At 38.7% G+C, this 25,821-nt stretch overlaps 1 protein-coding gene across 1 annotated transcript in view; it reads left to right on the forward strand.

Moving 5' to 3' along the window:
* MCC (MCC regulator of WNT signaling pathway) overlaps positions 1-25,821 on the forward strand; it is a 396,253-nt gene that overhangs the window by 59,546 nt on the left and 310,886 nt on the right. The window contains exon 2 of the mRNA XM_035015375.1: positions 14,005-14,252. Coding sequence (XP_034871266.1) covers positions 14,005-14,252 — 248 coding nt within the window. The remainder of the gene's footprint in view (positions 1-14,004; positions 14,253-25,821) is intronic.

A 25,821-nucleotide genomic window follows, 5' to 3' on the forward strand; every position in this document is an offset into this window, starting at 1 on the left:
TTCTGCATGGAGCACTGGGTGTTATGCACAAACAATGAATCATGGAACACTACATCTAAAACTAATGATGCAATGTATGGGGATAATATAAGAAAAAAAATTAAAAAAAAAAGAAAGAAAGGATAACTATTCTGGAAGTGTTGTTAAAATACACTTAGAAATAATTTTTAAAAAGTGGAACACTTCCCCAAATCTTTTATTGCCCCCAAATTTAAATCTCTGCAGTTTTTTCCAGTGTCCTCTCATTCTAGATCTTTCAGATGTGACTGTCTTGCCTAATTTTTGGATCTGGGAGGAACATTTATATATTAAGAACCACTTACCCATTTGTCATACTGACCATTATTGCTAGAATATTCAATTAGTAAGGACTTACTGAGTGCTTACCGGGAGGTTCTATGTCTGTCACTGAGATCACAGAAGAGGTGCCCTTTGTTCATTCATTCATCCACCAACCTGTTTAAGCATGGTGCCAGGAGCTTAGGACAGGTCCCGTTTTACAAGGAACTGATAGACTTTGTAAAATGGAGATATATCTTTTAAAGGTATTATGAGGATTAAATGAAATAATGTTTCTAAAGCACCTGAAACAGATATTCTGAATGAGTATTTTCCCACAGGAATGGCAAAGATAGCTTTTAAGAAATTTTTGCAAATCATTGTGAAGATAAGCTGAATCTTGCTTAATACTGAATGTTAATATACTGATTAAAAAAATCCAAGGGGCAAACACATTAAAATATTTTCTTCTTCTGGATTATCAATAGGAAACACCAAATTGAGGGATTGCCAAAACAATGAAGAGTAAGAGTATTAGAAATCAGTCACATGTAAAAGAATTATAGAAGAGCTTTTTAAAAAATATGTAAAAGTAATACTTTGTTTTCAGATGCTTTCTTCTTGAATGTTGGCTGTTAGTCACTCTTGACATTTTACCTGGAGAAGGGGAGACCATCATGTCAGTGACTGATCTTGGCTGTTCATTATTTCTGTGAACTCTCAGGAAGTTCAGTCTGAACATTAGAGTTAATATCACAGTAACTCAAGTCTAAGAAGACAAATCTGGTGCTTCCTCTGGAAACATACACATCCTTCCACCTGCCCCCTGAAGTCTGATAAATCTTGCAACTACAGTTTTTTGTCAATTGTAGTGTATTGGACATGAATTTGAATTTGATTGGATTTCCTTATGCAAAAGGTGGGCATTTTTGTGTATGTCTTCCAAATAGAAGTGATTCCAAAATTGGAAAATCAGCTGCAAAGAAAGCCTGCAGATTTATGACACAAGGTTTTTTCTGTACTCAGGGGAAATGCCTCCAGTTTCATAATTCTTTCTTTACCTAGAAGCAATAACTGACATTTGTAACAATTTCCTTGCTTGACTGATACTATTGCCTGAAGCTTTTTGAGGATATTGTACTCTTTTTTATTTTCCCAGTGCTATTCAATAGAACTTTTTGCTATGACAGAAATGTTCTATATCTGTGTAGTGCAGGGTGGTAACCACTAGCCACATGTGGCTTTTGATTATTTGAAATGTGGCTATTGAGTTTGCATAACTGAGAAAATGAATTTTTTAATTGTATTTAATTTAAATGTAAACTTAAATAGCCACCTGTGTGTAGTGACTACTGTATTGAACAGTGCAATTCAAGATAAATATTAATATATATTAATTCACAAGAGTTAAAACAGGTTTCAGCATAGACAATATTGAGGAGCTTGGTAGCTGGAGATTCTGGTTTTGCAAAAGTTTTTTTTTTTTTTTTTTTTGAGGGTGGGGAGGGGTACAGGGAGGGGGAAAGAGAGACTCCAAGCAGGCTCCATGCTCAGCATGGAGCCCAATGTGGGGCTCAATCTCACAACCGTAAGACCATGAACTGAGCTGAAATCAAGAGTCAGACACTTAACTGACTGAGCCACCCAGGTGCCCCTGGTTATGCAAAAGGTTTTATCTCAAAATTCCATTGGGTGTCTTGATCTCAGCTCAGATCTTGATCTCAGGGTCATGAGTTCAAGCCCTGAGTTGGACTCCACACTCGGTATGGAGCCTACTTAAAAAAAAAAAATTCCATTGGATGTGAAATAGGGAGAAGCAGGCTCCCCACTGAGCTGGGAGCCCGATGTGGGACTTGATCCCAGGACTCCGGGGTCATGACCCGAGCCGAAGGCAGTCTCTTAACCAACTGAGCCACCCAGGCGCCCTGGATGTGAAATTTCAAAAAAAAAATCTTTATAATATAAATTAGATAATGAAGTGTTTCTTCTTTCACTCTTGACTTTTGTTTTGTCTTTCCTATTTTCCCATATTTTTTTCAAGTTGGTAACCTCAACCAAAAGCATTTTTCAGATATAATAAAAATTAGGCCAACAGCTTCATCATTTCTAGCTGTATGTTCTTATGAGTGAGAGAGACAGACAAGAAGAGAGAGAGAGGGAGAGAATGAATGAGTAGGCTCAACTTTTAGCCAGCCTCAGTGTTTATTACTGCAGCTGACTTGGCTTTAAGACCATAGTGGGAGGTCCAGTATGATTCCACTTAATTTCTTAGAATGCATGTCATACGCTGTTTTGTTTGTTATGGTATGTCTTTTTCTTTCATGGCTTTTCATGATCTCATTCCATGTGTTTACAAACTACAACTGATCTTTTCAAAATTTTTTAATTAAAAAATATTTTGACATATAATTAATATACAGGGTTATATTAGTGTCAGTTGTACAACATAGTGATTCAATAATTCTATACCCACCTCACCTCTGGTAACCACCAATTCTATACAGTGCTCATCACCAGGAGTGTGCTCTTCATCCCCTTCACCTATTTCCCCCATCCCCCTACCCACCTCACCTCTGGTAACCACCAGTTTGTTCTCTATATTTAAGTCTGTTTTTGTTTGTCTTTTTTTTTTTTAAGTTTGTTCATTTGTTTCGTTTCTTAAATTCCACTTATGAATGAAATCATATGGTATTTGTCTTTCTCTGTCTGACTTATTTCACTTAGCATTATACCCTCTGGGTCCATCGATGTTGCTGCAAATGGCAAGATTTCATTCTTTTTTTATGGCCAAGTAATATTTCATCTTCTTTAGCCGTTCATCGATTGATGGACACTTGGGTTGCTTCCATATCTTGGCTATTGTAAATAATACTGCAGTAAACATAGGGGCATATATATCTTTTCAAATTAATGTTTTGTTTTCTTTGGGTAAATACCCAGTAGTGGAATTACTGGATCATATGGTGTTTCTTTTTTTAATTTTTTGAGGAACATCCATGCTGTTTTTCACAGTGGCTTCCCCAGTTTGCATTACCACTAACAGTGCATACAGGTTCCTTTTTCTCTACATTCTTGCCAATACTTGTTATTTCTTGTCTTTTTGATTCTAGCCATTCCGACAGCTATGAGGTCATAACTCAGTGTGGTTTTGATTTACGTTTCCCTGATGATAGTGATGTTGAGCATCCTTTCATGTATCTGTTGGCCATCTCTATGTCTTCTTTGGAAAAATGTCTATTCAGGTCTTCTGCCCATTTTTAAATTGTATTGTTTGTACAACTAACCTTTTAAAAAAAATTAAGATAGAAATTTTTAAAAGGAGCTGGGATGCATTTATCCATAGCAGTGTCTCTTTGCCTTCCTCTTTAACACCAAAGCACCGTTTTATTTTTTAAAGATTTTATTTTTAAGTCATCTCCACACCCAACGTGGGGTTTGAACTCACAACCTCAAGACCAAGAGTCGCATGCTGTACTGACTGAGCCAACCAGATGGCCCCCTGAAGCACCATTTTATATTGTAGAACATGTTTATTCCCCTAAAGGAAGTTGTTTGTTGATTAACTGAAGACTATATTTGCCAGTTTGCCTTCTCCATATATATAACATTTCAATTAAATGGAATATTTCCAATCAGGGGCTTCTGGCTGATCAAAAGCAAATGAGAAAATTACTCATACATTCATCATTTATTTATGATCACCTATTATATGCCAGGTACTGCTCTTGGTAATGGGAATACAATGGTGAACAAAACAGACAAAATTCTCATCCTCATGGAGCTTAATTCTGGGAGCATCCTTTTTGTTTCCACTCCCATAGACAATTTTTCTAAAATGTCTGTTTCTCTTCATCTTGCAAGTATATCACGATCTAGTGTGTTTGGTTGGTTTTTATTACTAAGATTTCTGAGTGGCCTTGAAGCCCTCATTCCTCAGTACTATTAGTGTAGAACCAAAGTTCTACTCTGATGCACTTAGGGAGCCTTTTAGCAAATACTGATGACGCTCATCCTGCCCTATCCTGATTTAGTTTTCAGCCATGGGGCATGAGCTTCAATGTGTTTTAATCACCCCAGGTGATTATGATGTGCTGCCAGAGTTGAGTACCACCAGCATAGAAAGGCTTGAGGGATATGCTAGCTGCATATACACCAGAAGATATTTTAAGACCTAATGATACCAACTTGTTTTGTTTTGATTTGTGATTGCAAATTAAGATGTACAAGAAGCAAGGGAGAAATGGGATTGAAGGTTCTTTGTACCGAAAATCTAACATTTTATTTACCTACTCATTAATTTATTTAGCATCTATTATATTTCAGGTGTTAGGGTTTTGAAGATGAACAAAGAATGAGCCCTGTTTTCTATGAATTTATAATCTAGTAGGGGAGTTCACAAACTTTTTCTGTAAAGGGCCATATAGTAAATATTTTTGGTTTTATGAGCCACATAGTCTCTGTTGTAACTATCCAACTCTGCTGTTGTAGTGAGAAAGCAGCCATAGGCAATACGTAGACAGAGTACTGCGTTCCAGTAAACTTGATTTACAAAAACAGGCAATGGTCTGGATTTGGCTGCAGGCCTTAGTTGCCAGCCTTTGATCCAGTAGAAGAAAGAGAAAATAAATCAATAATTACTGTAGAGTAGAGTATGTGATCAAAGCGAGCACAGGTACTTCAGTAACACAGAGAAGGGACATTGAATAGGCCGGGGGTTTACCTGAGAGACTTAAGGAAGGTCTTGGAGGAGATGCTGTTCAAGTGGATTATAAAGCACGGGTGGGAGTTTGAAGAAAGGGAAAAGAAAGGATGCCCTAAACAGAGGGACAAACATGCAGAGCATGGGCATCTAAAACAGCACTGCCTCTCCTGGAAACTAAAAGAAATCCAGTGGGGCTAGAACGCAGGGTGCATGCTTGGGCAGGAGGATAGGGTGAGGAGAGAGGCTGGGCCATATTCTGATGGGCCTTGGCTAGGACGTGAGAAACATCAGGGGTGGAGCTGAAAGTCTTGGGGGGGGAGCAAATAAAGGATTTTAAGCAGGCAAGAGTAATTTGGTGGCTGCCCGCTGGAAAGGAGAAGATGCAGTAACTGTACTACTGTGGTAAATCAGATGGAAAATGGCAAGTGGCAAGCGTTTCTGGGATGGGATGCATAGGAGCGCTGTTTAGACTACAGAAATTTCTCGTCTTGGTGACTGCTTGCACGTGAGGACAGATGAGAAAGAAAGATCTCGGATAACTTCTAGATTTCTGGCTTGGGTGACCGGATGGTATAATCTATGTAGACGGGAGGAGGAAACTTGGGGAGGAGTAAAGATGATGAGTTCAATTCAGGACTTTGAGTTCAGGGTAAATGTATGACACCAAAACGTAGCTTCCCAGTAGAAAACGTATTGCTACTTAACAGGCCATGAAGATTTGGGAATCGGCATGCCTAGGGATAGATAAGATAGATTAAGTCCCCCACAGAGAGCCTGTAAGGTGACCAAACAGACAGCAGTGGACAAGGCCTTGGGTAATATGCACATTTGGAACCAGAATTCTGAAGGAGCAGTCAAATCGAGGTGGGAGGAAACTGGAAGACGCTTGTTATCCAGGCTGAGGGGAGAAGTTTTGAGAAGGCCGCAGGCAGGGCTGAGAAAAGTGTCTCTGGGGTTCTGTGGTATGGATACTTTGCAGAGAATAAAAGTGAGGCCATAGAGACGGGGAATTAGACTACGCTCCCCAGAAACTTAGCTCAAGTGTGGGCAGCTCAAACACTGCTGCTGGCGCTGTAAATTGGTAGATGTTTCTCAAGGGATGTTTGGAGAACTGTATTGAGAAATTTGACCATTTCACAACAAGTAATTCCACTCTTTTTTTTTTTAAAAAGATTTTATTTATTTATTTATTTGACAGAGAGAGAGACAGCGAGAGAAGGAACACAAGCAGGGGGAGTGGGAGAGGGAGAAGCAGGCTTCCCGCGGAGCAGGGAGCCCCATGCTGGGCTCGATCCCAGGACCCCGGGATCATGACCTGAGCCGAAGGCAGACACTTAACGACTGAGCCACCCAGGCGCCCCAAGTAATTCCACTCTTAAAAAATCATGTCAGGAAAAATAATCAGATGTTCTGTAGTTGGTAATGATGAACAAAATTTCCAAAATGACATTTGGGTCATCTAATTTGATTAATCCCAAGAGACATGCCCTGTAAGTGCTTACAGATATGAATGACATGGTTCATTTTAATTGTTTTACCCTTTGACCATGGCCTCAGACCAAATTTGTTCTGTTTGAGTTAGCTTTCTATGTGTTAGATTTTTTAAATTAAGAAATATTTAAAATACTGAACATTACAGAGTATATAAGGAACACACACGTACCCATTACCCAGATTGAAAGGATGTTAACATTGTGTCATGTCTGCCTATGATTTTTTAATATGACATTATAGATCCATGTTAAATCCCCTTCCCCAGTCCTATTTTCCTCACTCGCTCCCCACATCACAGTTGATATTTATGCTTCCTGGTTTTGTTTTTATTACTTGCCCATGTGTAAATCCATATATAATTTATAGTGTTGTTTTACATATTTTTAAACTTTAGGTAAGTGCTGTCCTACTGTTCACATTATTCTTCAATTTGAGGTTTTTACTCACCACTCTTTTGAGATTTATTTATGATCATATATTGTACCTATATTTCTTTCAAAAACTTTATTCTATAGTGTTTCGTTAACTGACAGAACCTCAATTTATATATTCATTGTCTGTTGGTAGGCACCTGGACTATTTCCTGTGCACCTCTGTTCTTCAAGTTCCTCTCTTATTAAATGGAGCTAATGAGAGTATCAACCTCATAGGGGGGTTGACATTAATTAAAAATTAATTAATATATTAATTACATTAACTACATTAATTAATATATGTAAAACACTAGCTCAGACCCTGACACACAATAAGCATCCAATGTACATTAGCTATTCTTATCAGTATGACCATTAATATTATTATTAAACTCTCTAAATCTTTGCTGCCATACATATTGTGCAACTCTCCTTGTATCCATGCATCATTTTTACTTTTTTTTTTAAAGATTTTATTTATTTATTTGACAGAACGAGAGAGCAGGAGAGCACTAGCAGTGGAAGTGGCAGAGGGAGAGGGAGAAGCAGGCTTCCCGCAGAGCAGGGAGCCCGATGTGGGGCTCGATCCCAGGACCCCGAGATCATGACCTGAGCTGAAGGCAGATGCCCAACTGATTGAGCCACCCAAGCACCCCCATGCATAAGTTTCTTTAGCATTATACAACTAAAAGTTGAATTTCTGGTTGAAATGTGTGTTTAACTCTGCTATTTTGGATGTTGCCCATATCTTTTCTAAAGAGGTGGTACCATTTTTTCTTCCACCTACAACCCATGAAAGTTTCTTCTTCCTTGTCAACACTTGGTATTGTCAGACTGTGATTTTTGCCAACCCTCTTGGTATTGAAATGGTATTCCATTGTTTGCTTTAATCTGCATTTTCCTTATGTATAGTGAGATTGAGATGAGAATCTTTTCACATATTTTTTGACCATTTGGGTTTTCTTTTACGTTAATTTTCTGCCCACTTTGCAATTGGGTTGTCATCTTTCTCTTATTGCATGGTAGGAATTCATTATATATTTAAATGCTAATCTTTTGTTTGTTATATCTTGCATTAAATTAATGACTTTTTTGGTTTTTAAAATTTGAAAACCTTACTTTTATCAAAGCACTTCATGGATGAGGTCAAAAAAATGAATAAAATGGTACAGAAGAGCTTGCAACAAAACACAAGTCTCCTGACCCACCTCCCTCCTCATGCCCATGCCCACTCCCAGGGGTGGTTTCTTTCTCCCATTTGTGGTTTTAGTCCTCCTGATCATTTATTCCATAAGTGCTTGCACCTTGTATCCTGATACATCAAGGTGAACAATATCTCTGGGTTCTGTGCTGTGAAAGGTAAGGCTGGCCCCACTATTCTCAGCCCCCTTCTCAATATTACCATTTGTCTTCCTGGCCAGCTGCTCCCATCTCTCTATGTTGCTGAAATTTGTTGAAATCCCTTATCTTTGAGGGATACACTCTTCTCTTTTTATCTTAATTATGGGTTTGTTAGCTTATTTCCTTATTTGTTCAGTTCTTCACCTTAATTATTTCACTTGGGAGCAATGATAAAAGGCAAATGTATTTGTTCCATCCAACCCCTATCCCCAGAAATTACCAGCAGTAGCCCAGAGCCTTTTTTTTTTCTTATTTATGGTTTTTCATACTTTGAATATTTATGGTTTTTCATACTTTGAATATTTATGGAACTGAAATTAGAGTCTTCTAAATTACATTTTTGTGTGACTCCAATTGAACAGTTAGGGGCAAAGTGAATTTTCAGACTCTTTTTTGAGTTTTTTCATAAGCAACTTTTTTTGGCCTACCTACCAAAGGTGTCTGTTGAGAATTGTGACTAGAAGCATCTACTTCTTACTCAAAGTAATGACGGCATTTGCATAGCCTTTATTCCAACTGACTTTGGGATTTAGTATCATCGTGGGGAAGAATAATGTTTTTCTCTGCCTCTGAGCCTCTGAGATGTAAGCCTATCTTTTCCATTAGCTATTCCTGATGTTAGGCCGTGAATTTCCCTGAATGATAAATAACTTCATTGAATTTTCCCTTCCTACTCAATTTCTTTTTAAGTTGAAGGGAGAAGAATAGCCAAGAGACAAAAGGCTTTTATATACAGAAAGTAATAGCTGTACGTTGTGAAAACATGCAGTTTTGAGCTAGAATCATCAATCTTCAGTCATATTTTAATTTTGCTTCCTGGTGATTGGTGTTCTCTCCAGAACTAAATATTATCTGACTTGGCCAGTTCCTCTGTTGTAAATTGGAATCTGTTCCTTTCTTGCCTCATGGTAATATCCTCTGAAGATAAGATATGCATACATGAATATGAATAAATATGAAAAACCTCTTAGAGCAATTGTAGAAATGATTAAAGTAAAAAATTGATTGGGAGGACATTTATTTATTTAGAAGAAATTTAGAGGTTAAAATGTTCACCACATTTTTGTGAAATTAACCAAATGTTTGCGGTGGTTATTGCTGGGTAGAGTGACTGCGTGTGATTTGTGTTTTCTTCTTTTCTGCTTGTCTACATTTTCTATAATGAATGAATGTATTTTCTGAAATAATATACAAAATTTTGTTTTTTGTTTTTTGTGTTTTTTTTTTAGTTTATCTTCTGTGAGATATCGGTGTTACTGCAATGGTTCTCCACTATACTGTCTTGGTTTTGGACAACTGCTGCTTAGTATCTTAGTATCTCTTCCTCTGAAAAATGTTCCTGGCCTAGAACAGGGAAGCTGTCATTCTGCTCTGTCCCTAGGCTGCAGGGCTGTTGTTGTTTTTATGGTGTCCACAGGTCATTCATACTTAAAGGGCATCCCTTGTGCTGCCTTCTGTGAGAAAATACAAAGAGGTTTGTGTGGGGGCAATATCAAATCAATTGGGGACTCCCTTCAAAAAAGTGATCATTTTTTAACTTCTGAGAGTTTTATGAGTCAGTCCATCAAAACGGATGTCCTGGATATCTGCTGTGTACAGGGCAATGTGCCGGGTGCTGCACAGATCTTAAGGGAGAGTGGTGCATGGCCGACACTGGCTTCCAGGAGCTTGTGGTCGCGTTGGGAAGATAAGACTGGGGTGTGGGAAAATAATAAAGAGAGAGAGAAATGCAAATTTAGTACAATTATCCCAAAATTGTCACGCAGCTGTACTTAGGCCCTGAGTGAATGGTGCAGGTGCTATATGCCATGGGAAGAAAGAGCTTGCCTGTGGGCCTGAGTGGGCTACAGGTCGCATGGAGTTGGACGGACTTGAGCTGAAAGTGGGAGCTACAAGGCTTCCTAAGGCCTGTACTCAGCGATCCTAGAATGTTATTTCTGGCATATGACATTGGTCAAAGCAAGTCACAAAGCCAACCCAGATTCAAGGGCAGGGAAATGGCCTCCACTTATTGAAGGGAGGGATAGCAAAGGCACATTGCAGACGGGCATGGTCACAGGTGAGTGGAATTCCCTAGAGCCATTTTAAACAACCCTGCACCATGGCTGGCGGTAAAACTGATGCAAAGTTCCAGCTCTTGCTATGTAAAGGAGAGCTTTGGGAATTTTTTCTCTCTTGTGTAATTTATCATGTTGATAACAAATTGTAATTTATTATTTCATCCGTATTTAACATAGAAGGTAATAATGTATAGGTGGATATGGCCTCTCTGGTTTAATATAAAAAGATTATTAATTAATGACCATTGATAATCAGGCTGCTCATATTAGTGCTGTCCTCACTTGTGTTCACCTGCCAAAATTTAGGTATCATTGATATCCAAGGTGCTGGATGATAGAATGGAAAGGGCAAGAGTGTTGGAATCAGAGCGATTCCAGATTTAGATTCTAACTCTGCTGCATATTAGCTCTATGACTCTTTCAGCCTCCTCATCCTTATCTGTCAGGTGGGGTTAAATCGCACTGCCCTGGCCGGCTTGTCAGTTGTTATTGCTAGTTCTAGATCTCTATGCTGAAAGAATTTAGCTTTCATTCAGCCTTTAGAAACTAGTACTTCTAGTTAAAGATTACAATCTGACTTTATTTAGTGGAGTGCAGTGTATTTTGTTTTTGATCTTTTCTATCAGCCTCTCAGTGGCCCACACTTTTTAAAAATAAAAGTGTATCGTTACACATTCTCCCCTGAGTTGGGATTTCTAGAACACAAATTCTTTATTTAAGCCTTTTTTTTTTTTTTTTTTTTTTTTTTTGGTAGATTGAGGCTTCCCAAGCCTGGACAAAGTTGGGTTTCTCACCAGGGTGAGAAATCCATAAGTGGGCCACAGGCAGGCGGAAGGTCAGTCTCTGCAGATGGAGTGCTCCACTTAGTGAGGCAGTCCGCTCAGTTCAGTAAGCACTTTTTTCCCCCTAAGCAGCTTGTGCTTAATTACTAAAGGCTTAATCATGAAACTGGGGCATTGTGAAAGATTATGATCAATAATTATAAAATAATCATAATAATGATTACCATTTATTGAGTGCTTAATATATGCCAGGAACTGTGTTAAGTGCTTTACGTGCATTATGTCATTTATTCTCAGAACAATGCTCTGAGATATTTAAAACCTGAAAAATGACATAGCAATTTATGAAAGTAGTGTAGTATGTTGTAGAAGGTTACAGAATACAGACAGGCAAGTGTAAGAGTGAAAACACCATTTTCCTGCCATTCAGAAAATATTACTGTTAACATCTTTTTATGTGAACTTCTGGAATTTAGAAAACCTCTTTATTTTCTACCCAACCCAACTGTTAAGACTATTATCTGAAAATATAAAAAAGAAATTTCCATGTTAGAAAGTAAAATTTTTATATTAGAACATTGGCCCTTTCTATTTGCATTACTAATGCTTTAGCAATCCTAAACATCCCTAAGGTTTTTTTTTTTTTTTTTTTAAAGATTTTATTTATCTATTTGAGAGAGAGAGAGAGAGAGCACACATGTGGGCGGGGAGTTGGGTGGCAAAGGGAGAAGCAGACTCCCCGCTGAGCAGAAAGCCCCATGGGGGGCTCCATCCCAGGACCCTGGGATCATGACCTGAGCTGAAAGCAGCTGATTAACCTACTGAGCCACCCAGGCGCCCTGACATCCCCAAGTCTTAGATGAAGCCAGCTGAATATTATGCTGTATTCAGGGAAAGGTAAAAAAGATAAGCATATAAGTGCATTAAAACAAAACACTTTCCAGTGTATCAGTTAGTTGTTGCTGGGGAGCAATCACAAAGTCTCATTGGCAGAAACGACAAGAACTTATCCTTGATCGCACATTGTGGGGTCAGCTGGAGTGGCTCTTAGGCTACGGATCTATAGGTTGGCTGAGGCGGCTCATCTTGGGGCCCAGACTAGAGGGTGAATGGCCACCGGGGCTCGTTCTTTTCACAATGATGGCAGGAGTGGCAGGGGACAAGCCCCACTGTATAAACATCTGTCTGCTAACATCCCAGGGTACCAAAGGAAGTTCGATGTCAAGCCTGAAGTTAAGGGATAAGGAAAGACATACCTGCCATAAGTGTCCTTAGTCCTGAGGCCAGGGCAAGGGTGTGGAGGTGTACTACTACTACTGGGGAATGAAAAATTAAGACGAATAATTTAATCTACCATCCCCACTTTCATGTGTATGTTTATTTATTCATCTACCCTACACATAAAAAAGTATAAATGTATACACATAGGCAAATATACATGATATACATATATACACACACATATACACAAGATAAAACATGTAGCTACGTGTAAAAAAGATTTATGAAACATGAAAATGGAATGGCATATGGAAGCAGGGTGATCGGTGGAGAAACTAGTGTAATATACCTGAAAAACCCAATTAAGAGTAAATATAAAAGCATTTCAGGGATAGGGCCAACAGAAATTTGATAATAAATTGGGACACTGGGGACCAGGGAGGGGGAAATGAAGGGGAAGATGGAGTGAAGGAGAAGATATTAAAATTATATACAATTCTGTGTGCCCAGGGAAAGTGGGGAGACCATAGTAGCACTGACCAGGAGCAGGAATGGGGGGCTGGAAGACAGCAGTTGGTCTTTCTTTGCACGGTTAGGTTTCAGGTATCAGCAAACATCAAATTGTTCATGTCCTCAAAATGATTGGACTTTGGTGGCATATTGAGACCAGGAGCACTAGTTAGCTTTGTTTGTGACCATGGACGAGTTTCTAATGTCTCTTCCAGCTCTTAAGATCCTTTGACCTTTATAAAGATGTACAGTTGGAGCAATATGAACAAAATGTTTCCCCAAAGAGTGCAGATCGAAAAGAATAAGACTTATGTGTTGGGGGCCAAATGATGTCCTCTAGATAATTGCTCTTGGCCAACATAGTGCTGTTGTTCTTGTTCCTTTTAAATTATTTTTCTTTTTGTTTTTTAAATTTGAAAACATATTGAGGCTGGATATACTTCTCTAGTCCAGCCCCAGACTCGACCAACCTCTCCTGTCTTAGAACAACCCACTTTACACATTTACATTGTGTCCTAGTCCTGGAAGACATTTGGGATTTTGACCCCTTCTCTGGGTCTTAGGGCTAACTGCTGATGGGAAGGTGGAAAATGCTCAAAGAAAATCAGGAAAAACCAGAGGTGGGCAAGCACTGAGTAATGAAAGTTGGGGTTAAATAGTCTTTTAAAGAAGTGCTAAAATTCACTGATTGGTCCAGGAAGCTGAAAACCAAGCTTGTTAACATTTTTGTTGTTCTTTTACAGTTGGACTAGATTTTAAACTCTGCCAAGGGTAGAAACAATGTCTTTTCTATGTTCTGAAAGTTTATCTTGCAGTGAGGTGTCAGGGCTATGCTCGACAGGTGCTCCATCGATTTTGAAAGAAAGACGGGGAAGGAGAGTGGAGACAGGAAGAAAAAGAGAACCAAAGGATTCAGAGTTGCCCCCCTCTCCCAAATAATTAAATAGAGTTCATGTCTAGAATCCCCCGGATGAAAGAGGTCTTTTTGCACACTTACCACTTTTCTAGAAGCACAAAGAGAGTTGGAAATAGGTTTCTTCTGTGTGGATATATTCGAGAAATGCTCTTTTCTCCCCCATTAACCACATTCTCTAGTTCAGTGTCTCTCCTAACGAGTTTTCTTCTGTTCAACCCTCCCGTAGAAATGACTTGTTGATGGTCTGTCGCCAATTGAATATGGAAGAGTCTGTGGCTGAGATCATGAACCAGTTGGGCGCAGATGAACATGGGAAGATTTCCTTTCAGGATTTTACACGGTGCCGCATGCAGCTCGTTCGAGAAATTAGGAAGGAGGAAGTAGGTCTTTCTGAGAAGTCAGACAACTCCTGTAAAAAGAAGAAGCTGAGGGATAGAATTGCGTCCTGGCCCACGAGCAGTGACAACAGTTTGGGTAGGTACAACCAGGTGGCAGTTTGGTAATGCCCCACTAACCTTGCTTGGTGACCTCTGTAATCGGGAGGGGCCTGCCCAGCCTGCTGCCGGCTCATCCCCAGGCTGTCTTCTTGGCCACACTTTCCCTGGGTGAATGCTCCCTCTTTCCCCCAGTTCTGTCCTACAGAGTTTTCTCTTTCTTATTTCTTATTGCTTTCTTTCTTTTAGTTCTTCCATTTTCCAAGCATAATAAAGCATAGCCATTTAGTTATTGGAGAGGAAGGGCACGCTGGATGGGAGAGGTGGTGACTGCATCAGCAGACCTCAGAAACTATTTGGGGACTCCTACACATATTAGTGTAGCTCTGGGCTGTGAGGTTTTAAAAATCCATCTCTTGTTTGCTTAATCTTTAAAATGTTTTCTGCAGAGTTTTCCTGTTCATAAGTATTGTTGGTTCCTACCAACGCAAGACAAGCAAATTAGAAAGAAAAATCCTACTGGGTGATGGGAATGTGGGGCTTATTGTATATATTTTTGAGCACTCAAATATATAAATATTTAGAGTATTTGTAATTTTTTACAATGAAAAAATTTAAAGGAAAGAGGCATCTGAAAGGGTAGCATGAATAAAGGGACAGAGGAAAGTATCTGAATTTTCTACTTATATTTTAGGGAATTTTTTTTTCCTTGAAAATATCTCCTGGGTCTCTCTCTCTTTGTTTCTTTCTCTCCTGGGTAGATCTAGAGGCAGGAAACAAAGCTCCATGTTAATTGTCCATCATTTGTTAAATATATACTAATTAGCGTGGATAATTATGTGGTACCCCACAACACACACACACACACACACACACACACATCCTGAATAGTGCTCTTGGCAGTGGAATCATTCAGAGCATTATTATTGAGTAATTGAAATAATAAATGTGTCCTCATATCCCCTATGACTTACTATCTTAATGGATTCCATTTTAGCTTCAAATCAGATGTCTGGTAATGCATGTGCTCTCAGCATAATATGTAGAAATACTTAATTTTTGAAGTAACATTTTTCTGAGTATTAAAGTAATATATGTTCATTATAGAAAAATAAGGTAAAAAAAGGCAAGCAGAAGAAAATAAAAATTACCCTTAATATCTCACATCCAGAAATAACTACTGCTTAGATTTCTCCCCCTTCTCTCTCTCTCATGTGTGTGTGTATGTGATTTGCTTTTTACTAATTTTTTCACATACTTTCTATATAGTTTTATATCCTGCAATTCTTCCTTTGCATTTTCCTCATGCTTTTAAATAGCATTTGAAAGCATGATTTGTAATAGTTGCATGACATAAAAAGGACATGTAGTAATATTTATTAAGTGAAAGAATGAGTGGAGCTCTTTTTGCTAAGCTGTGTTTTCTAATTTTTCTGCCAAGAACATGGCCTTCTTATGTAAATTAATAAGCCCACACACATAAACATTTGAAGTCAACTGAGGCATATTCCAACAAGTGAATCCCATGTGGCCACTGAAGTACTATTTAATGTGTCTATAGGAGTAATACTTTGTATGGGAAAAAACCTATGCTGTTAAAAATTATATTTTAATATGTAGTATATGTTTATAAATATTCTATAAGGGGCAGTTTTGATAGAATTGTGCCCACATCTAATTGGATGGGCCATCTCATAGGATTGCCCCAACTAGAGAAAGAGGTAAAAAGCAGTTCCTCCCAACCTTTGTAACTGTGTGCCCGGATGAAAGAAGAGGTAACTTAGAGCCGGTGAGTCATAAAACGGGTCATGAACTGAAGAAATGCCAGCAGATGTGCAAGCTTGTGCCAGTTTATCCTGGTAGTTAGAGCCTCAGAGTCAGATCATTTGAGTGTGAATCCTGGTCCTGTCACTTCCTGCCTCTGTGACACTGGACAAGTTACCCAACGTCTCCATATCTCAGTTTCCTCATCGAGTGTTGTGTGAGAACAATTACGGTTATTTGGGGGAATGTAGAAGCTAATATCTATAAAAAGCACATAAAACAGTGCCTAGCCCATAATAAGCACTAAATACAAGTTAATATTGTTGTTATTACCACTCAGTTTTACTTCCTGCTGATTGTGACAGTTCAGTCTAGAGTGAATCAAATACATTGAAAAATCTACAATAATTAAACAAAGAGTCCCTCTCTTTTCCCCACTGTTAATCATCCCTTCTGACTCTATGCAGAGAAAGTGGAGTTCCTCCCACCTTGGGGTTGGGGAAGCCCTTTCCTGGCTCCATGTCCCTTCCAGCTCCTGTCCCCCCTTCTCTGCTCCTCTTCACAGCTGATCATTTTGAAGAGTTTATCTACACTGAATGCTTACCAGTCCTCACCAAGGCTTCAACCCACTCTTTCCAGCTTTGGTTGTCACTGCTCCCCTGAACCTGCTCTGACTGCCTCCATGGGGACCAACTCGATGGGTCCTCTTCTGTCCTCATTTGGATCTTTGCCATTTTACTCAGTGAACTTCTCCTTCATTCCAGCTGCACTTCATTCTTTTGAACTTCTCCACACCACATCCTCTTGGGGTTCTGCTCCCCATTTTGGCCTCCCTTTCTCAGTGTCGGTCTCTCAGGTGCTTTGGGATTACAATCTCTCTCTAGATGATGCAGTGCCCGTGATGTCAAATACTGTTTTTGTAACAGCTACTCCCATGTTTGTATCTAGCCCTGCTCTTTCCCGTGAGCTTCCGAATCAGGTAAAAATGACACATATTCCTGGATGTCTTGTAGACCTCTCACCCTTAACACGGTCAAAAGGATTCTCGATTCCCTTCCTCACTCTTCCTCCCAGCATCATTGATCTCCCAGATATCCCCCCTAGAGGAAATATCACCATCCTCTAGTTTGCTCAAGCCAGCAAGTCCTGTTGTCTCTTGTCAAAGTACATCCACAATCTGTCTCCTTCCTTTGCTCTCCTGCCACCACCCTCGTCTAAATCACCCTCATGTCTTGCTTTGATGACTAAAATAGTCTGTAACTGGCCTCCCTGATTCCTACCTTGACCCCCTACATTTCATTCTTTATCCTGCAGTCAGAGTGGTCTTCTAACATTATGGAAACATGCTCAGCTCGTTCTCATGTCTGCAGCATTTTGTGGCTTCCATATCACCTAAAATGATGTCCGAATTCCTTACTGCAGTCTGGCTCATACCCACCACGCTAAGCTGTTATCATACTGATTGCCCTGACTAATTATGCATGTTCCAGCCACACTGACCTTCTGCTATTCCAACTTAGCAAACTGAACCAGCCTTCAGCCTTTGCCCTGGCCCTTTACTCTGGTCTAGAACACTCTTCTTTCTGACCTTTTCATTTATTCAGATTTCAGCTTAAATATTCCTTCTTTTTTTTAAAAGAGTTTATTTATTTATTTGCCAGAGAGAGAGAAAGCACAAGCAGGGGGAGTGGAAGGCAGAGGGGGAAGCAGGCTCCCCACTGAGCAGGGAGCCTGACCCTGGGCTTGATCTTAGGACCCTGAGATCATGACCTGAGCTGAACGCAGATGCTTAACCGACTGAGCCATCCAGATGCCCCCATACAACTTATTCTTATCTGTCATTACATTGTGTACTTACTCAGAGACTTATTTATGTATGTCCCCTAGTACAATGAAAGTTCCACCAGAGTGGAGTGCTGATGACCTTGTAGGCGTACTGCTATACCCCCAGCACTTGGAACAGAGCTTGCCACATTAGAGATGTTTAGTACATATTTGTTGAATGATTGGATGAGCAATGCATGGTGTTCGTGCTCTTTTAAGGACACACGGCCGCACAGTGCATGGTTCCAGACACCAAGGAACTTACAATTTAATTGTGAAGTGATAAGCATATGACAAATTAAATAGCATTGAAATTTAAGTTAAAATCAACAGAACGTTTGAAGCAACAGAATGGTGCAGAAGATAAGGTGTATAAGGAGAGCTAAGAAAGACTGTAAGCAGGAGTTTGAGGAAAGCTTTGGGATGTTACCTGTGGCTGCATTATGGAGAGAAGTAGAAAGAATGTTGTACTGCTGTGAGAAAAGCCTAAGAAAAACTTGGGTTTAACAGTTAAGGGTCAGAAGAACTTTATTGTCAGCTCTGACATTTCCCAGCACATCCACAGTGGGGAGTTGGCAGAAAAAGAAGAGCCATCAAAATATTACATGCTCAACTTGGAAGAGGAATTTCAATAGATTCCTTTTTCTCAAATGTTTTCCACAGAGCACTGGTTTCAAAGGATGGTCATAAATATTATGTGAAGAAATAATTCCTTTGTTAAATACATTTGAAAGCTTTGGATTAAACTAGATTTATAGTTTCCTTTACTGAAAGACATCTCGAGTCTTTAATATGCTAATATTTCTTGTGACTCTCCAGGAGAAGAATACAATATATAGCATTTCACATATTTAATTGACCATAAACTTTCCATGTACGCATCTTCTCTTTGCCTTTGTATTCTCTGCTCAAATATACTTTGGGGAAAAATGAAGATATCTGAACAACTAGATCATAATAGATTTTTGTATCTTTTAAGTCCTCTTAGAAATAATATTTAAAAAAATTCTTGTCTTTTAGGCACCAGCTATATAAAATCAAATACGGCAATAACAATAGTAAAAACGGTTAAAAATTACTAATATTTACTGTGCACAAGGCAATTTGCTAGGCATTTTATTTGTATCATATGCTAGAAAGATAAATTCCAGGTCACCGCTGAGTTGCTCTGGAATTTAGGCTACATTCTTGATTATTCTGGGCTTCAGTTTTCTTATCTCTAAAGATAGAGTAGTAATACCTGCATTATAGGATAGTTGGAAGGACTTAGTGAGATATCATTTGTAAAGTTCCTACACGGTGCCTATTCACAGTAGGTTTTCAATAAATAATAGTGTTCCTATAATTATCACTATCATCTCTAATGCTTTTGGCTACCTGCGAAGTTTAGAATAGAATCCTCCACTTATAGAGGAGGACACTGAGGCTCAGAGATATTACTGGACTTGCTCTATGCCACAGAGCTAATAATGAGTTGAGAACACTAAGACATTGCTTACTGAAAAGAGCTGATTCTGAGTTGCCTGCAACTTAGAAAAAACGGTCTTCATGACCAAGATGCCAATTAAAAAGAACACTGCCATCCAGAGGCCAGTCCCAGAAATTGCAGGCACATGGTCCCAAGGGTCTTCAGAAGGGCTCTGAGAGGACAATTCCTGTGAGATAAACCCGTCCCTTGGGCAGCGAAGTGACAACATACATTACAGCAAAATAGGTATGAGGTTTTGTGTATGCTGCCTAATTTTCCAGTGGAAAACAAGTGCTTTAGGTTTATTATAATTATTTGTAATGTTCATTTTAAAATTTTGTGATTTAATTTTTTTCATTTTAAAATTTAAATTAAATCACATTTTTAAAACTATGATTTAAATTTTTTTTTCAATTTTCTTTGTGATTAGGAAAGACTGGAATTAAAACTTCCTAGCATGGTGTATTTATATATGTTAGCAATTCCAACAGGCATATCCTTTTAAATAAACGGTTTTTTTACTTCAACCAAGCTGTAAACTTTACCCATGATTTCCACATATTTTTGCCAAATGTGTGAATTATGTGAAAGAGATAGTGCTTCAGGGTGATGATCACAGGAAAAAAAACACTGAATTACCTGAGGAGAACTGATAAAAGCCTTCAAGCTTGCCTAATGAGGTTGTTATGAGCCTGTGCTTTTCAGATCTTCGGGGGCACTCATTTTTCTTCCTTTGGTCAGGTCTCAGAGAGCCCAAGACTTAATTTGAATCAAATCCCTATGGTTTTTAAACATTGTTTAAGACAGCAGACATTAAGACCTGTTAATACAACTACATTTAATTTATGCTAAGATTAGGACACTGGGCACAGTTTCCAATAAACTATATCTTCAAAGACCCTTTATTGGTCTTGCCTTGAGTTATATTCCCACCTGATGTGTCAGCCTTCATTACTGCTTTGGTAATGCCCCTGTGGTCCAGCAGGAACATTTAAAGTACTGAAGTGTCTCAGAGAAACTAATAGCAAGACTTTTCCTTAACAGGAATTCAAAGTAAAAAATTAGATCAAAGAACGTGTAGTTTAGACAGGAAGGTCCCCAAACCCCACAAGCCTAAGGGAAGAATGTAAGGAGATACTGAATGCTTGGCATATTTAAAGAAATAAATAAGCAGCCCCCTGATTTTTGGTTTAGTAGCTTGCTTTCAAAAAATTAAAACCACAATTCATTAATATAACATAAAGCCTGTCTACTCCTGACACATCCCAATTTTTCCAGAATGAATGTTACTCTTAAATATTGTTGGGGCTGTTTTTGTGTATATAAAAATTCTTCTAAACTCTTGAAACAAGTTAAGTGAGACAAGAAGTCATTTTCCAATCCAGCTGCATTATCCCTAGTATGTAGGGTTCTGGCTGGTGAATTAAGAAAATAAAAAATGGTTTAAATCCCCTATGGGTTCTGATTGAGCAATTAATAATTAACACAGAGCCTTTAAAGAAAATCACTCATGAGAGTGATTCATTGTTAAAAGTACTGCCCAGCTAGCATAAAATCAAACTGAAGTCACAGTAGTTTTTAGTTTCAGTTGAAGGTTTCTGGAAGTTTGTTATTTGGGTGGTAGTGGTGATAGTTTTTTACATACCCTAAGCCCTCTGTCACAGAGTGAACAATATGTTTATTTAATTCATTCTACTACTAAATTGGGAGTTAGAATAAGCTTCTAAAGTTTTTAAGTAATAGATATCATTTCACGTTCTTTTTTTTTATGATTCCAATAAGTACAACATAATTTTATTGTATTACAAAGTATTGTATTGATTTGCCAAATTTTTGTAGTTTGGAGAAGGACTTGCCTTCCTTATTTTTTTAAAGTTTTTTTTTTTTTTTTTTTTTTAAGATTTTATTTATTTATTTGACAGAGAAAGACACAGCGAGAGAGGGAACACAAATGGGGAGTGGGAGAGGGAGAAGCAGACTCCCCGCTGAGCAGGGAGCCCGATGCGGGACTCGATCCCGGGACTCCAGGATCATGACCTGAGCCGAAGGCAGTTGCTTAACCAACTGAGCCACCCAGGCGCCCATTTTTTTAAAGTTTTAATTTAAATTCCAATTAGTTAATGTACAGTGAGTATTAGTTTCAGGTGTACAGTATAGTGATTCAACACTCCATACATAACCCGGTGCTCATCACAAGTGCCCTCCTAATCCCCATCACCTATTTAACCCATCTTCCCACCCACCTCCCTTCTGGTAACCATCAGAGGCCAAGAGATCTTTTGAACAAAGAAACAGGAGAGGATATTATAAATCACTTCTCCCCTAACCCCTACCAAGTTATGTCCTCACTGGTTATTTGAAGCATTGTGGGGTCTCAGATAGCTGAACCCACATATTAAAATTTAAGTACAAAACAGCTAATGAAATAAAAGATAACAAATGACTTTGACACCATCCGAGACAGTGAAAATAATCAAGTCAGATGTATGTTATTTATCAGACTGAAAATGTTTCTGTATTGGTTATATCTGAACTTTGATTCTTTGTGTTTATTTGGCTGTTCTTTGTCTGAACTTTAAATTTTGCACTTAAGATGTCAAATTCTATTTGTAGTACATGACTATCATCTCTCCATTCTGTAGTCACCACAGAAAAACCAAAAGACAATGTAAGAAGAAAAAAAATACGGTGTATTTCTTTTAATTTATTTATTTGAGAGAGAGAGAGAGAGAGCAAGTGGGGTAGGGGGGCAGAGGGAGAGAGAATCTCAAGCAGTCTGCACACCCAGTGCCAGGCCTGCGGCAGGGCTTGATCTCACGACCCCGAGATCATGACCTGAGCCAAAATCAAGAGTTGGATGGTAAGTGACTGAGCCACCCAGGTACCCCTGGTATATTTCTTTTTTAAACTTTCAAGCAAGTATGTATAAGATCACCAGATTCTTGGGTATCTCTTGAGATATTTAATAGTTTAGATTTCTTTTGCAGATTATTACGTCCTGTAAGTCACTATGCTGTTCTGTTGTGGTCTAAATTCTTGGAAAATGATGTCTCACATAGTGCACACTGGTTCTCTCTTACTTCCTGATTTTGTCTTTTATTGGTATTTCCGGCTATCTGGTGCTGCTCCTTTTGAATATATTATTTTAGCCCCCTTCCCAATGGCATTAATTACTTCATTTTAGTCAGCATAGAACAAAAAGTTCCTGAGGATCCAGGTGTGCTTATCTCAGGTGGTAATCCTGGTATGAGGGGCACCCCTGATTACCTGTGTTGATTGTATCTTTTGAAGGACATATAACACAATGAGATTGTTCATCTATTTTCCCTCCAACATGATTTAGCTGAAGCAATTCTTTAAGTGTCATTGTTTTTATGGGATGTTGAAGCCATTCCAATTTCAGTGGCAGTGATACAACTTGGCACGATTTTAGATATTTTTCATGGAGTAAAAATGATTCCTTGGCTGAGATAAAGCCTCAGTCTGCTGGCAGAAAGTGTTTAGTTTGGCCAGACTATTTCATTGTCCATTGTTCTTTCTGGAGAATCTGTCACTCAACATTATAATCACAAAAAGCTCAGGAAGGCTTATTTTGCTTCCTGTTTTATCTTGTAAGGCTACTGAAAGTTCATTGGAGAACATAAGTGAAAGGGCATTAGTAAGTGACAGTTTAAATCAGTTAAATTTTTATGGTTGTTTTGGAAGGATTTTGTATGGTTTCCAGTTGATCCATTTATGTTTACTATCTACAAGAAAAACATTTTCACTTCTAGTTGAAGCAGAATTTAATCTGATATGTTGTATATTTATTTAGCTCTCATTTTCTGAATGTATATCAGTCAGTTCTAGATAAATTTTAATGCAAACTAATTACCGTGTCAGATTTGTCTCTTGGTATTTGTAGTGTTTTCTTTGGTTTATCTGACTTAAGATTTAGAGTCCTTTGATAAAATTGTGCCCTTGAATTACAGTACAGCCCAGAGGGTCTGTTAAAAACCCTCTGGTTTTATCCTCTGTATAGTATAGATGAGGAAATGAAGATGGAGGGGTTAAATAATAATAATTCTCAGGCCATGGAGTTAGTTGGTGGCATGGCTGGGGCTAGATGAGACCTCTCCTGAGTCCTGGCTTAATTGTTTTTCTAATAATTCACACCGCTGTGTTCTTTTCTATTTTTCTCCTGCTGTATTAACAAAAACTTAGAATTCCAATATTCAAGATTTTTTTTTTTTTTTTTTTCTTGTTAGGAAATTCTACAGCAAGATTTATGCCACCCTGGACTCATGCTAAAAGTAAATTTAATTACTAATCTCACCTATTTCAGTTGTTTTGAGGCCAAAACCAAAGCACTCAAAATGCTTACATCTTTCTAACACTTTACACTTTGCCCTCTTCTTTTTTTTTTTTTAAGATTTTATATATTTATTTGAGAGAGCAAGAGAGAGCACACAAGCAGGGAGAGTGGCAGGCAGAGGGAGAAGCAGACTCCCCACTGAGCAGGGAGCCCAATGTGGGACTCGATCCCAGGACCCTCGGATCATGACGTGAGCCGAAGGCACACGCTTAACTGACTGAGCCACCCAGGCGCCCCAAGACATTTGCAAAATCCTTTATGAATGCTGCCACTTTGGTCTGTTTGGGATATTGTCCCAAGGAAAAAGAATTGTCCATTCTTGAACCACAATGCCAAAGGGAATCAGCTCTGCCTCTTTATGGCCTGGGAATGGTTGCAGGGATAATTAGAAGGAAATCCTGAAGGGGGAGGCGTATCATGGAGCACAACAGTTGGGATTATGACGTTCTGCTCCATCATCCACATTGTGGAGATTCTCCATCCATTGCCAGCCTTGTAGGATAAGATAAGTTTTTATTAAGGGAACCATTTTCTCATGATTTGCTTTGATGTTGACTAATTTATACCCTGAGAGTCTATTCCTTTTGTTTATCCCCAAGAAATGCTTTTTCTAAAAGCTAAATAAATACCAGAAAACATATTTAGTCTTATCAGTCATTCATACTGTATATTAATAATATGACCAGATTTATTTTTACTTGAAAGTTGCTTTATTGAGGAGGAGCCGTGGGAAAGTTCCTAAAGGACAGTGGTAGGACGAAGGAGAATTAGAGTTGTGGAAGAAACCTGAGGAAGGAAGGGGGTGGGGCTTATGAAAACCATTTTGTCTGTTTCACTCCTGCCTAAGCCTGGTCTGATAAAGTTCTCATTTATTTAGGGTGGCATAGATCTGTGTTTCCTGAACTGGGCTCAGTAGACTACCATAGTTTTGGGAATGGTGGCCTGAGATCTGGAATAGGTCATATGGCCCAAAGGGGCAAACAACCAAGGAGCACTAGACATCTGAGGAATTCCTCTAAAATGGAAAATAGAGACCAAAACAAGCAGAAAAACTTAATTTAAATGGAATGGAGACTCTGCAAGGAGAACGCTCAAAATAATCCCTTGTTAATATATTTTGAAATACAGGAGAAAATATTGTATATACACACAAAGAACAGGATAAAAAGAAACATTAAAAAAAAATCTACCCTGAAAAAAATATAGCACACATTATAAACTCAACAGAGAAAGAATGGGAAATAAAGATAATGTCTTCCAGAAAGGGGAGCAAAAAGAAAAAGAAATATAAGATAAGAGAGAAAAGATAAGAAAATCAGAGGGCTGGTACAGCATGTCTACCACTCAGATAATAGCTGTTCTAGAAAGACTAAATAAAGAAAACAGAAGAGAAGACATAACTACAAAATGGCCCATGAAGGGGCACCTGGGTGGCTCAGTCTTTAAGCGTCTGCCTTCGGCTCAGGTCATAATCCCAGGGTCCTGGGATCGAGTCCCACATCGGGCTCCCTGCTCTGCGGGAAGACTGCTTCTCCCTCTCCCACTCCCTCTGCTTGTGTTCCCTCTCTCACTGTCTCTCTCTCTGTCAAATAAATAAATAAAATCTTAAAAAAAAAAAATGGCCCATGAATTTGTCTTGCAAAACGAAGGATGTGAGTTTCTTTTTTCTTTTTTTTAATTTAAATTCAACTAGCCAACATATAGTACATCATTAGTTTCAGATGTAGTGTTCAATCACTTGCCCTCCTTAATGTCCATCACCCAGTTACCTCATCCCCCCTCCCACCTCCCCTCCAGCAACCCTCAGTTTGTTTCCTATAGTTAAGAGTCTCTCATGGTTTGTATCCCTCTCTCATTTCTTCCCATTCAGTTTCCCCTCCCTTCCCCTATGATCCTCTGCACAGTTTCTTATATTCCACATATGAGTGAAAACCATATGATAATTGTCTTTCTCCAATTGACTTAGTTCACTCAGCACAATACCCTCCAGTTCTACCCATGTCGATGTAAATGGTAAGTATTCATACTTTGTGATGGCTGAGTAATATTCCATTTTATACACATACCACATCTTTTTTATCCATTCATCTGTCGATGGACATCTTGGTTGAAGGATGTGAGTTTCTGATAGAAAGGGCCTACCAAATATCACCTACCATAAAACATAAGGACACACATCACTGTGAAATTTCATAACAC

Source organism: Mirounga leonina, unplaced genomic scaffold (assembly GCF_011800145.1).
Source record: "Mirounga leonina isolate KUSES-001 unplaced genomic scaffold, KU_Mleo_1.0 Mir_104, whole genome shotgun sequence".
Lineage (NCBI taxonomy): Eukaryota > Metazoa > Chordata > Mammalia > Carnivora > Phocidae > Mirounga > Mirounga leonina.